A 15102-nucleotide genomic window follows, 5' to 3' on the forward strand; every position below is an offset into this window, starting at 1 on the left:
GTGCAAAAGGAACAATCTAAAGCACCAACCAAGAAAGATATCAGACTGTGCCCACTGGCATCAGAGGAAACAAGTGATCAAAATGAGTGATTTTAAGCATGGAAATAATTCTAAGGCCCATGGAACTGTCACAGTTAAGTGCCTTCCCACAAAACAGGAGAAGCTCAGCCACTATAAACAGTTACTTAAAATGCCATGCAAAAGTAAGTTAAATTTAAACATGGCTAACATAAGCCACTGCAGTAGTTTTGCATTATGTTATTTTAAACAACATCAAGAAAAAAAAATAAAAATAGGAGAAACCTTCATGGTGACTAAGTTGGTAAAGAGCTCATCCATGCAGCAAAGATATGGAGAAGCCTGGTTCACAGATCTGGGCCCTGCTGCGTGTTTCCCTTACTTTGCTTCAGCCTCAAATTTGGCTATCACGTCCTCCAGGCTCTTCAAATAGCCCAGGGAAAAGATGATGTTCCAGGAAGACCCTCCCTTCCCTTCCCAAGCAGCTTCTGCATGGGACCTAATTATACTTTAAAGTATAATTTTATTTCCATTGACTATCGAGGAAGCCTAAGCAATTAGCTTGGAGTAGGTATGCAACCTCACCTACGAGCTGCTCATGGTCCTGAGAAGCATAAAGCTCAGTCTTTCAACCTGCCCTGGACATTGCATTCCGCTCTCTCCAAAACCAGCTTTACTTACAGTGGCATTTTCAGACAGGTACCAGTCAGGAATGGGAATGTGATGGTTTGGAACTTTTCTTTTGCTCTTCTTCTGATCTTCAGACTCCCAAAGCAAAGAGTTTAAATCAGGGAAATTATTGTTGATGTCAATGCCATCCTGAGTCCATCGTCCTAAAGACCAGCCCCCTAATTCTGAACCCTTAGAATGAAAAAAAAAAAAAAAAAAGATAAAAATTCATTGAGAACATGACAACATGTGGTCCCCCAGAAAAGAGTTTGGGGATGTGGCAGAGGTAATTCCATACAGAGAACTAGAAAGACAAATTAATTTTTAACTGATTTTTTTTTTTTTTTTCCTATTTTACATGAAACCTTGAATAAGATAAAACAAAAGCCAGGAAAAATTACCTGGGGCTAGACAAAACATTCTGTTTTGTTTTCAAGGTTTCTACTGAAGACAGGTTTTCCAGAGTTGCACTAGAGATGATAACATATCCCTTTATGGCTGTGAGTGCAGCTTTTGTATTCTAGTCTGCAGCTATAGACTGTCCTGGAAGATTTTCCAGTACATTTGAATAGAGCCCCTGAATTTTTTCCTTCTGCTGTCTGTCTTCTTCCAGACTGAATTATTACAATGCCTGACACACCGTGCACTTCTTAAAGGTACACTATTAATTTTTAGCTGCAGAGATACACAAATTTTCATAGGCTTAAGTTTGGTGTCCCATGAGAAACAGGCTGCATGAATTTTCTGTTTTCCATAATGGTGTTCCACTGATCTGTACACCTCAGTATGGTTTGTTCTGGCAGTCTTAGTGCCCCTCCTTTCCATGTACTTCCTCATACTAGCCCACATCACATAAAAAAATTGTTTCATGCTTTTTCCCCAGGTAAGTTCCAGTGGTTTATTTTTGCTTGCATGATTTTGGTTTTATCTTTTGAGCTTATTTCTTCTGATTGCTTGTAAAATTTGATCCCTGGAAAAAAAATAAGAATAAATTGCTTGTTTCATTAACTTAACTGAACTAATTAATTCCTCCATATTACCGCTTTATATGCCTTGTCATATCCATCTGGGTTGACTGAGGGAAGAAGGTGAATTCTTGTATCCTCAATGAGGTGGACAATGCGTGGGTTCCCAGCAAGGTATTCCTGACACATGAACTGCATCAGCAAAAGGATTAGCTCACGTCCAAGCACTTCGTTCCCATGAGCTCCTGCAATGTACCGAAATTCTGGTTCACCTGTCAAACACATGGGCCAGAATTGTAGTCAGAACAGCAGATCAAGGATCTACTCAAAACTCATTGATGTCAATAAGCAATTATTCACTTAAGACAGGTTAGAGAAATGCCTTAACTGAACGAATGATAGGTGAAAATATATAAGAAAAAAAATAATTACTTTCTGTACACTTTCTACAACAGGCTCATCAGTATCAGTAATGTCTAAAAGCCACTGTGTAAAAATCTCAACATTTTCTACTAAAAAAAAATTTTTAATTACCTGCTGAAAGTTGAAAACGTAGATCTTAGACATTCTGATAGTGTAAAAATAACATGAAAAATACCTTGCTGGTAATTCATTTGGACAGATGTTAAGGCTTTGAAAAGATAATCAGCCAGTAGCATTATCTGATTGATCTCTGACTTCACACACTCCTTTTCCTTCACTAATCACAAAATAGGTTCACATATATTTTTCAAGATTATATTGAATTCTACAATACTTGCACTCAACGGCAAAATATGTCAGAAATGATTAGGAAAAGTACTAGCTATTCAAAAAAGCATAATTCAATTGTCCTTTGTAAGAATAACACTTGCAAACATCAAATACAATAGATCCAAAATGCACAATCTATAATTTGTGCCTAGGTTCACCCTCCCAGCAGCCTGACTGAAGATGCAGTCCCTGTCCCTACCCTCAGTAACAGGGCATGAGATATTCAGGGGTTAAGATCAGCCCCAAGTTTAGGGAGAGATGTCATCTGCTCAGCTCCATACTCTACAGCAGAGCAGAGAGATGTCTTAGGAGCATGTTGCAGCACTCTTCCTAGCATGGGGTGGGCACCTACTGAGGCATTCACAGGTAAGGTAGAGCACTGTCACCTTTATACCAACAGCTGTCCTAAACAGATCACAGTGAGTTCTTTATTCATCTCCACAGAACGACTGAAGACTGAAGGACTATATTACTGTAGGACATTATACCCCAACGCTCACCGGTGAAATAACACTGAAAAATCTCACCTGTCTTTGCTTTGCAATGCAAACACTCCCATATAAAAAAGCAAATTCTCATTCAAAACTAAATAAATCCCTAGCACTAAAATTCACTTTTTTTTTTTTTAATTGTAAAGAATAAAATTCATTATCATTAAAGAATTTGATCCCACATTCAAAATGCTTTCTCTTTGTGCTCTACCTCCTCTTCCCAATTTAGAAATTTAGCACTGAAGTTCCTCCCACATACATTTGAAGTCATTGCTGCCATGAATATAATTCCATCAGGGATAATTACTGCAGATACAGAGAATGAGAAGGGAAAAAAAAAAAAAAAAAAAGCCCGACACCCTTCAACAGATTTAGTTTTACTAAATCCTAACCAACTTCGTGTTCTCCTGGGTTGTCAGAAATCTCAACAGCATACAGCTTTAGTCCTTGGTGGCTTTTTCCAATATTGTAAATTCTTGTGATATTTGGGCACATTTTATTCACTGTTTTCATCAACTGCCAAAAAAAAAGACATAGAATTAGACAATACATCATCAACAGATTGACTATTAATTATTTTATTCCAAATTGCTTTTTATCAGAAACTCTTCATTTTCTTTTTTATTTCTTAGTTGTAAATGCTTCATATTTAATTTACAAATTATGGCTTTGCTATTACACAACATAATGTTTGTTCAGCTGGAACAAGTTGAATACTGTCTGCTGAAACAGCAGAGTGTAGATGGGGTTCCAGCTTTTTCTTATGCATATCCAATATTATCACAAAATTAACTAAAATGGGTAAGTCTAACAGGAATAACAATAAAGCAAAATAAAAATCATCCTGCATTACTCCTATACTACCAAGAGGTAATAAAACACATGTTCTCAAAACATTACATGCTGGGGGCTGATTAGACACCCCAACACTTCTTCCTACATGCTCTGTAATCAATACAGCTAAATTGACTCAAGATGACCCAAGCGTGTTAATGGCATGACAATGTGCATACATCACAGGTTCCCACAGATACACTGCCCAGTAAAGATTTCTCTCCCCTTCACCCTATGTAGTGATGATTTCATTCAAAATAAAGAATACCGTCCATTTAAACAGCACTGTCCCAGAGAATTCTCATTACAGCTGCCACCACCACTGAGACAGAAATCAAGCTCACCCCTGTATTACAATATGAAATTTCATAGGTGCAAAATTGTTACTGTAGGCAGTGTTGTTGTGGCCAAAATAGCAAGATAGGTGTTATCTGAATATCTCCTATAAACATAGCACAGTATACTCCAGGCAAAACTGGTATATCAGATTTCTCTGAATTGATTTACCAGGTTTCTGAAAAAAATAATGACAATACCAACAACCAGTCTGAAGGCATATCTATAGACAAAATCTTTTCATCATTTCTACAGATATTGCATGACATAATCAAAACATAATCAAATAGCCATACTGCTTAATAAAGTGCATAAGGAAGGTCACAGTAAGGGGTGTAGTTATGTTTAAATCAATGGAGGTACACAGATGTCATCCAGATAAAGATAACTGCTGTCTAAATCATCCCACAAATAAACAAAACCAATTTTCACTGTGACATTTCAAGTGAACATTAAAATTCACAAACGAGACTGAAAAGATGTGTTCTTACTAAGAAGTTATTGCAAGTAGCTTTAAATGACAAAATTTATCTGTTTTGATTTTTTTTAATGGAAGGGATTAAAGAAAGAAATAAGGACTTTACCGTAAATTGGAACCCGAGGCACTATTAATTAGACAATGTTTCCGTAAACAAGGGTGAATATATTATTGAAGAAGAATTGCAGGAGGATAAAAAAACCTCTGCTCAAACAATGTTAATATAGAGACAATACTGGATGATAACAAAGCAGATGATTTTAAAAAAATACATTAATTACATGTGTCCAATTCCCATGCCATCATTTAGCAAATCAAAGTGGAAACACAATTCACATTGGAATGAACATCATTAAAATTCCTCTCATAAAAAACTTCACTTCTATTTATAATCATGCAGAGACCAAAGAGATTTTTTTTCAGGTTTGTTCATCTTGTACATTAGTTTTATACACATGAGAAACAATTTCTTTTGTAAACTTAAGCTCAGCACTCATCTGAAAAATGTACCCAGATATTGTTATCATTAATGTACTGGTATTATGAATACCCAGCTATTTCCACTGGTTATTATTATTATTTGTTAATGATTTTGGTGTATGTAAATGTGTATACCTTCATTTGCTGTTCCAGCTAAAACACACATAAGAATAGGAGAACATTGTTATACATCTTCTAGCACAATGTTTAACAAGTTAAAACCTATTTTTTTTGAGACAGACCACTTTAAATCTCCATGGTCAAGAACTACTGCACCTGAACCTGCTCACAATGAACCAAAAATACTATCAATGGATATGGAGCCATGGAGCTCTTACTAGGGCCTCACAGACCATCATTAATCCAAGTTCTACTGTGTGTGGATTATTAGTAGTCATCCTGACAGTAGGATGAAAAGGATCATTGTTGGACAAGATACCATCTTTTTCTCCACACAGATATTATTTTTTTCCTCACACTTTGCCAGTGAGTACAAATATTGAATTTAAAATAGATCCTCTATTTTAAGATCCTCTTCCTCTAATGTGTAAATTATGTAATTGTCTCAGTTCTGTGCCTAACCATTCCTCTCCTTACTCTTGAGACTGCAGGAAGCTTCCCTCTGGCTGATGCATTCCTGCAACCATGCAGCTCTCTAAGTTTGAAATAGGGAAGTTAAGCTTGTCCTTGCAGAGATCTCTGTGAAATCATTCTACAGTGCAGAAGCTTTTTTTGTGCCTGGCACTACATGGGCATAGGATATCCATGGCATCAATTAAGGAAAGTGGTTAAGAATATGTTAAATTTCATTCCTAGCGAGAAAAGTGCCTAGAACCAAGTTCGAAACACACTATAATCAGTGAAAATATTTGTATTGGCCTCAGTAAACTCCCAACCATCTGTTTAATTTCAAGCGTGACTAATTTCCTAAGTTGAATGAAGAACTTTCCTGAATCAGGGCCTCTGCAGTAAGCTATATGTCAGCCCTTTTTTTTTTGACAGTGCAGATATGGTAAGGTAGCTACGTGTTAATATACAAATACAAAATGGGAAACAAACATATTTCATGTTTGCTTTTCTCGTGCCTATTTCCTACAAGCAGCACAATAGGTCACCTGAAATGTTAGTGTTTTCTTTTCACATATGCAAACTGTCAAAGACAATTGAAGACTATAGTCCATCAGGGCTTTATTAACAGCCAGCAGGATTGTAAAACATTTCCAGAGTTATGCTCATTGGCAGCTCTTATTTGACAGCTCCTGTTTGTTTGTCATTACCTATTATTTATCCTATTAGCACTTTAGGAAGACTGCAAGCATTCTTTGAAGCAGCCCTGAAAAACTGATGTCTGAAGATCTAATTGTTCAGTTTTGAATAAAAGGCTTATTGAATGTAAGTCTGAGTGCTATCTAAACTTAGAGGAGGCAAAATGGCTCTCCTATCAATGACTTTCTGTTTAGGGCTATTTTTTATCCTGTATAGAGAACTTTTGTCTGAGTCCTGCAACTAAGTACAAAAAACTCTGCATTCTTTGTTCTGCTTAGGGTCAAACCAGAAATTGCCTCCTCTTTGAGCTCAGAGTTAGAGAGTCAATCTGGCCTTGCATGCAACCCAAGATGCTTCCTGGGTTTTGCTCTAGTTATCTAGATTTCATTGTTTCACCCTCTGATAAATATGTTCATAAAGTAACATATACAGCTCAAGATAGAAGAACTTTCTGCATTACCATTGCATCACTTCCATAAACAACTCTTGCCATGAAGACCAACAGGACTTCAGGAGTGCTTGTAGCCTGACTTTTCCCAAAGGTAAGAATCATGTCCAGTTAACTGGATTCAAAAATTAGCACTCATTTCCTAAGGCAGATATGATAGGAATTAGATATTTCATTCTGTTACAAAGACAAAGTTGAAGCTTTGGACAAGATTCAGATTCACCTTCTTCTGTAGTTCAAAGCTATTTTAGAATAGGTACTCCTAATACAGAAAAATATATTTGTTTCAGATACTTTCGCAGGATTCCCTCATACCTTTAATTTAATCAGGTGTTTCATTTTATTAGAAGGGATGGGTTTTCCATTCTTTCATACAAGTGATTTGAGTATACACAGGCAAAAGATGTACTCAAATGTCCATTTCAAATTATTTCCAGGGATATCTGTCAGCCATTTTAAAACCTTGCTATACAGTATAAATACATTGTGTATATACTTCTTGGAATACAAAATAATCCCTACTTCTGACTACAGGATACAGTGAGTTTTCCTATTGACTAGAAGGAGATTCCTGAGGGCTCTTTCGAGAGAAAAAATTGGTACTATAAATTTCATCTTCCTAAAGAGAGAGTTGTATTAAAATAACCTGACGCTGAGAAAATTCCTCCCTCCCACAAATACTCAGCACATTGTAATGTAATGCTTCCAAAACATGGCCCAGGGAACACTCTTCTCCTCCTCCTTTCTCAGTGTTTACGATAAATAACTTCAAAGAACTGTGCTTTTCTGAGATGATTGGCAGTGAAGCAGCTCATAAAACTGATAACAACGCTGCGTTACAAAAAAATATAGTAATAATATGGAGTTAACTCTGAAATTGACAGATACTGTTCTATTTTATACTCAGGAAAGAAATTAGTTATCACTAAAGAGCAGTTTAGAGGATATAAGACATGTTGCAACCCAGCCCACAATCTTCTACCTACAAGCAGCAGAACTCAATTAGAATCCAATCGGTTCTAAATACACTGTTTTGACCCACAGAAATACAAACCATGGGAGAACACAATGATAGGTCACAACTGACCAGCTCTTGACCACAGCTGAAAATTTTCTAATTGCATGAAAACTGGAAAAACATCCTGTTTTAAAGCTGCTTTTTTTTTTTTTTTTTAAATATCTTTCTAACCTGACCAACCTGTCTTTCTGCAAAGAGAATCTAAAATACCCTTTACTTTATTGTTCTTGACAGTAATTATGCCAATTGAGTTTCTACTTGTCTAATCTTTGTGCTAAGAAATATAGGCCATGAAATCTCTACTGAAATAAGTGTGTGACTCAGTACACAATTGCTCAATAAAAATGAACGGTGATTCATGCAGCATAAATATAGTGAAAATTCAGCATACAGCAAATGATTCACACACTTCAAGTCCAAACATATTATCTTTATATTTGGAGAGAAAGCAGGCAGAAACATTTCCTTAGTGCAACCCACACCTATTTCTGTGGTGATATGAACCAAGATTAAAAAAAAACAACACCACCACAACAAAAACAAGAACAAAGATTGCTTATTTGAAGTTAAAGAAACAAGATTAACAGTGCTGGTAGATTTAAAATCATACCAACAGGATTTTATTATTTTTTTTCTCCTTAAGATTTCTGGTCAACAAAAGATTTCCAATGGAGAATTTCCAATTCCAGAAAAGAAAAATTTCCAATTTCCATTGGAGATTTTCACTATTCTGAACACAGAATTTTACTTTTACACATTGAAGCAAAATGATGGAACATATTTTGGAAGTTATCAAGTAGGTAGACTCTGCCTACCTGCCTCATTTCCTTGTAGTTGTGATGCTTGAAGTCAAGATTATCTGTGGTTGTCATTTCATTTCTTCTGTGGTAATAATTATTTGGGTCTAAGAAGAAAAATAAAAGAATTTTCATGTACTTTTTAGCTATTTCAGATATAAAGATTCTTAACCATAACATATGCATGGAACATGGAAATCTGAGTTCCACAGTTGTATACAGGATTTCAAAAACAAAGCTCAAAGAAACAACACACTTGAAATAATTCTTGTTTCAGCACAAATCAATTCATATTGATTCAAACAGAAGCAAGGAGGCAACAGGCATCAGCTTGCTAGACAGCTACTCTGCTAAACTTCAACAGAAAAGCAAAAGGGCATCCTCAGGCTACAGAGAAGGGCAAAAGACAGGCAAATCATGAGTCAGATGCAAGATAAGAGTGGGGGAAAAAAAATCACATCAGAGGAGAAAGCATCAGTAAATGTTTTGTGTCCACTTGATTAATTTTCTATTATGGAGAATGGAATTGCTTGATGAGTAGTTTCTGTCTATGCATCTCTTAGAGAGAGAAACCGCTGCACAAATTACATATTTCTAATTGTTTTCCTAAAAAATTTTTATGGTAGTTTAAGTTCTTTTTTACTTTAAAATGAGCACAATTGTTTCTGTTTTGATATAATTTATAATTCATATGTTTTGTAACATCGAAGGTGTATACATGGCTTGAACAAAACCAATTTTTTGTCCTTGACTTTTCAGGTGAGTGCTTTGGCCATTCACCTGGAAAAAACAAAAACAAAATACAGGCTAAGACTGTCGAGGCTTAGCTTTATATTTCCTGATATATGTTCCAGGTAAATTTATTATGATTTTAGAGATAAACTAAGCTTTTTGGAAAACAAAATCATTCCTTATTTTGTTCTATTCAGAATGTCTGGAAACATGTGTAATTTTTTTTGTCAAATCAGTGGTTGTCAGACTGATATGATAAATCATTTTCCTTCCCACAGTCATCTCGATTTCATTTGAAATTATTGGAAAAGCCAAATATTAAAAGCTAAATATCATTCTATCTTGTTTCAAGACAGCCAAAAGACACCACCTCTAGAGAAAAGTATTTTTTTTCCTTTTTTCTTTTAAAAAATCAGTACCTAGAGTTGTGATTTTGGGGGAGGGGAAAGGGAGAACATAAGTATTAGTAGGAGGAATAATAGTGTTTATTTTCTGCAACAACTAATGCTTCATGAAATTATGGAAAACTACCTATAATACATTACAGTTTAACATATTTAAGTTTCATGTTTCTGATGTTAAAATGCCTAAATTCTCAAAACTCTTCTCTCCATATAATTCTAAGTGGGTTTATTCTGCATTTTTCTTATGTGTAAAGAAAGCAAAATTTGAAATATTTTAGTTATTTATGGAATAAATATTAAGTTTTAACCTTGCCCATGTTTCCTACCACATATTTATTTTCCATTTCCTTGACTCTTTCCTTCTATTCCCAGTCTACAGCAGAGACACTAGAGGATCAATTGAATGCTGATCTACAAATAGGACTGAAAAAAGGCAAAAAAATTAACCTTTTTTTTCCATATGCTCTGTTATTTTCAGTGAGAAAGTACTATATAGCAAAACCAACAGGAAAATAATTTAAATTAGAGCCTAACCAGATGAGTAAACAAGATTCCTTTGCATGTGAAGACAAAGTTTTGAAGAATCAAGAGGGTGAAGTTTCAGGTAACGCACCTGCAACTTTAAGTCTTCTTTCCAACCTAACTGCATGCCAAATTCATGCAAGTCCACCCACAACAGCAATGCTGCTGTAACCCTGCAGATAACTCTTAAAGGTTAGCCCATGGTAATTCACAGAAATTACTTATTAATGTATCAATGACCAAATAATAGAGTATTAAAACACCTCTTCTAGAAAAATACAATGTACTGAATGCTGCATGGAATATCTTCATTATTGTAAAAGTCACTGTTGTAAAAATATAGTAAGAAACATCAAAAAATTGCCAGGACATTGAAAGCTTTCTCTATCACCACAAGCCAAAGTATACAGCAGCTGATTTTTTCCTAATACTTTAATCCCATTCCTTCAAAGTCTGGCACTTTTTCCATACATCAAAAATTAATATCATGGGAATGACTGTGAATAGAGAACAGTTGGTGAAAAGTCAAGAAATTGAAAAAAATATACATTGAAAATGATTGCATCTCTAGACCTTCCTCAAAAAACTTGCACAATTTGACAGCTCCCTAGAGAGTTAACACTCATATTTTGCCAGGTTCTACTCTGAGTTGGCTTGGATTACTGGATTTCTGCTGCAGCAGGAATACAGATCAGAAAATTAGAGGCTAAAATGTAGAAATGCATAAAATCTCATGCACAGTTTCCTAGGCCCAACTTGGCAAAATTATATTTTGTAAAACAAAAGACCAGGAACCTCAAACCACAGAAGAATTTGAATTGAAATATGCTCATTTATTCATGACACCACCTCAGACAGCCTCTCTTTCTTCCAAGGAAGAAAGATTTTGCAAAACGGAAGCACCCCTGTTTATACAGAGGAATATATTAGTATTTTCTTCCACTAGTCTATCTTTATATTACCAAGAGAATTAATAAAGTTTGCAGGTAAAGGTAGCTTGATTCTTTTACACCTTAATTCTTTGTAAATATGGACAATTAACTCAGAAGATTTTTCAATCTGCATTTACATGAAAGCAAGAGGTCAGCTCAGAAATTCCAGCATGTCAGCTCTGGGCCTTGCCCATGAATTTAACCCAGTACCAGAGCGGACTGATTCCTCAGAAGCTTGACATACAGATGGGATTTTCTGTTGTATTTTAGTTCTCCACAGAACCTCACAATTTTATATTACATATAGTGTGAGGTATAGTCAAATACCTCAAAACTAATTCCAGTTAAACATATTGCATGATGACAATATGAAAGGTAAAAACCAAATCCTTAACCTGTTGTAGATGTTTGTTAAAAGCTTTCTAGCATCATTTAATCTTTCTAATAAGTTCCTACGGTTTTATTCTAATAATAAGGGAAATTGAGCATTGACAATACTTTTCTAAAATAGTAAATATTTTAGAAATTAAATACAAAATATCCTTTTAAAGATGACCCTACCGACTGGGAGGTATTACATACCTGTCACGATGAGTATGGAGAAACATAATACATCAGCCTTCCCCAGTAACATTATTTAATTTGGTCTCATTTTTATTCATTCTTTGCTGAGGAAAACTTCAAAAAAAGTTTTAAATTGTACAGGATTAAGTGTTATCTTTATAACTATAAAAGCAGAACACAAGGACAGACTGGCATTCTAAGCAAAACTTTACTCTCAAAAGTAATGCACTGAGTTTAGCAGTGCTGAATGAACAATCACTTATAACCGAAGAAAACTGAAGAGTTTTACATGGTGGGCTCATGCCTAGACTTAACCAGGTAGCTTGGCAGAAAGAGGCAAGCAATGAAAATAGGACTGAATGATGCATCCACTGCAAAACACAGTACTCCATTACAGAGTTAAAGCTGGTCTTTTATCTTGGGTTGAAAGTGATGGCATAATCATATCAATGACAGTTTTCCATATAAGAATTATTAAAAATTAAATTTTATCACAAATTTATTCCATTAAAAGAATTGCCTATTGCCTTGAATACTCTACAGTATAAATAAATGCATGAAGAGTTCAGCTAATTTTCTTTCTCCTATCTTCTGGGTACTTTTGATCATATGCATTTTCTTTTTGATTCTTAGGTTTGAAAAAGAGCAGGCAAGGAAAGTACATCCATCCCTCTGAGGCAATTGCAGAACATTTTGTGTGTCAGTCTACATCTGTGTAAACACTACCATCTTTGGAAACTGGAGAGAGAATTTAATGTGGGTGCTTTTGTCCACCTTTTTTCCCCAACAAGTAACGGCAGCACTGATCCTTTACCGCAGGTAGGATTTGCTGGCATCTTTCCTCTGAAGCTAAATGCTTTTCCATTGGTGAAACAGCAAATCACTTCTGTTGCCTGAAAGATGGTACTGACAGATTTCAATAACATAGCTTTTGTTTTTGTACAGCTACTGTATTAGTCCAGAAAAGGCTGTTTGTCAAAACCAGCCTACAGTTCAGCAAAAATGTATTATGAATAATATATAAGCTTTTCACTAATAAAAATGACTATCTTAGAAATACAGATTATCCAATCAGTAGTATCTCTGTACAGATTGTATAAAGGTTTCTCACTTTTTGTCCAATGTTTGGGTTATCTAGCACATACTGTCCTACTACAGCAACAGGTCCTAGCTGGCTCTAACCACTTTCATGGCCTTCTGCCAATGCTAACAAGCTTTCCTAGAATATTAATATCTTATTCAGGTTTCTTTTTTGTCTGTTATTCCTTTCTTCCTTTCCCCCTTGAGCATGCATGATGGAAAGCTGATACACAGTACAGGCTGAATGCAAACCACTTAATGTATTCAGGAATTAATAAAGACATAAAGCCTTACACTACAAGTTAAAAAGACCTGAAATGAGATTCAATCATGAAAGATTTCCAGAACACTCTTCTTTCTTTACAACCCACTTTTTTTTCCTTGATGCATTCCCCTATGCCCTTTCTGTCCTCGCTGCCATTGCCTCAGGAGGGCACAGTGCAGAGCAGCGCTAAAATCTGACCAAGCTGCTCTTCTTGACAACTTGTTTTCTTGCATGGCCACATTCAGGTACAGATCTGGTCACAAATATACCAGGTATTCAAGAAAACTAAGTATAGCATAACTTCTTTCATGGATCATTGGGCTTTTGAAAGAATAGGGTTGTGAGAACTCACTGGTTTTAATTAATTTAATTTTGCTCAATTTTGTGTGGGAAGCCTCTGTCAGAAAAAAACATTTCTTTTGAAAACTGACTTGTAGTTGTACAATCAGTGTATGATCGAAGAAGGTGGACCCATGGCCAAACCATCTGGTGATCTACCTGGAAACAAGTAAAGTGACTCCTATAAAGAGTGAGGAAGTTCAGTTATAGGGAACTGCAAAAAAAAATGTCCCACAGGAGGAAAGTATACATGGAAAGGCCTCTGCAACCTGGGTAATTTTGTTTTGAGAGCTTTTTGTGTGACGAATAAAATAAGCTAGAAGAAAATATCCATCCTTTCTTAACTTAAAGGATGGCTCAGCAGCTTATCAAAGCATATTAGTTCTTTCAGTCCAATTACATTTTGAATAAACACACCTCCAATCCCATTGTGTTTCTCAATGAATGATTATGGTATTTTCTTTCAAGAATAAACGGAATCAGTCACTGCAGACAATTAACTCAATAAATGACTACCAGGAGGAAACACTGATGCTGTTTCCATGCTAATCCGAGGTCTGCAACAAGCTGTAACACTACTCATTTCAACAGTGGAGTAAGTGCAGATATATTCGAATCTCAGTAACACCTTCACCACCACTGGTAGCTGAAGGGTGACAAATGTTAATGTTGGAAAGCAGAATTTGACCCTGATAAGATGTATAAGCAATAATAGAGGGTAAAACTACTGCATTTACAAAGCAAACAACAACAACAACAAAACTTAAAATATCTACATATTTTCTATTTCTTTAAGTACTGTTCTATGGAATTGAAAAGGATTATGAGTAATTCTCTATAAATTGCTCTTTAAAATAGTTTGAGTGTCATGTCCATTATTCTCTGGAGACCTCAGTGCGTGTCCTGTAGTAGAGTTATGGTGAAAATGAAACCTCTTTTTCTTCAGTCTCACACCATTTTATACAGAATGGAGCTGATTCAGAATGGAGCTCTGCAACCACATATGGGAATCTGGGGCAATTTCAGCTGTCCTACCAAAAGCTGAGAGGAAATGCTGGCTCTGGAATTGCTCCTCCATGGTAAGAGGTATAGTGGGAAACAAACAACATGTGGAGGTGGAGTTCTGAACCCATGGTTGAAATAAGTCAGAATCCTACCAAAAAAGTGAACAGTCTCTTACACGAGATTCCTCTGATCATTGCTATTCAGGTCCAGGATGGATTTGTTACCAACAGAAAAGCAGTTGCCTAAGTGCTGCTAACTCGCACTGCTTCATTTTAAGATACCAATTTAGTTTTATGACAAGAGTTGTTACATACTTTTCTTTAGAGAATTACCCCTTCCATGACCCACACTGGTTTTATTCTCCCATGAGTATTTAAACATCTAAAGGACAAAAATCAGGCTACCTCTGCTTGGTATGTGAAGACCCTACATCAACAGTGGAATTGGATGCAGCAAGTCTCTGAACAGCAGCAGTCACAGTTAAAGTAGCAATGATAGGCACTGGAAAGGCAGTTTTCTTTCTGGTTCTAGTATTTCTGAAAATATTATTCATAGCCCCCTGCAAAAAAAAGAGAGAGCTATCCCCAAGGTGCCAGAATTTAAGAGCAAAGAAAAAAAGCAGACGAAAGATCTGGAATGAGTAGCGAACAACTTAAAGGTTTGAATGAACAGTTCTACAAATATCTATGTAGATACAGATAGGTCA

At 35.7% G+C, this 15102-nt stretch overlaps 1 protein-coding gene across 1 annotated transcript in view; it reads right to left on the reverse strand.

Annotated features, from left to right (window-relative positions):
- Positions 1-15102, reverse strand: part of CPXM2 (carboxypeptidase X, M14 family member 2) — a 69587-nt gene that overhangs the window by 10954 nt on the left and 43531 nt on the right. The window contains exons 6-9 of the mRNA XM_032191305.1: positions 8572-8660; positions 3289-3412; positions 1728-1924; positions 700-879 (exon numbers count right to left, since the gene is read on the reverse strand). Of these exons, the coding sequence (XP_032047196.1) occupies positions 700-879; positions 1728-1924; positions 3289-3412; positions 8572-8660 (590 nt within the window). The remainder of the gene's footprint in view (positions 1-699; positions 880-1727; positions 1925-3288; positions 3413-8571; positions 8661-15102) is intronic.

This window comes from Aythya fuligula, chromosome 7 (genome assembly GCF_009819795.1).
Source record: "Aythya fuligula isolate bAytFul2 chromosome 7, bAytFul2.pri, whole genome shotgun sequence".
NCBI classification, from domain to species: domain Eukaryota; kingdom Metazoa; phylum Chordata; class Aves; order Anseriformes; family Anatidae; genus Aythya; species Aythya fuligula.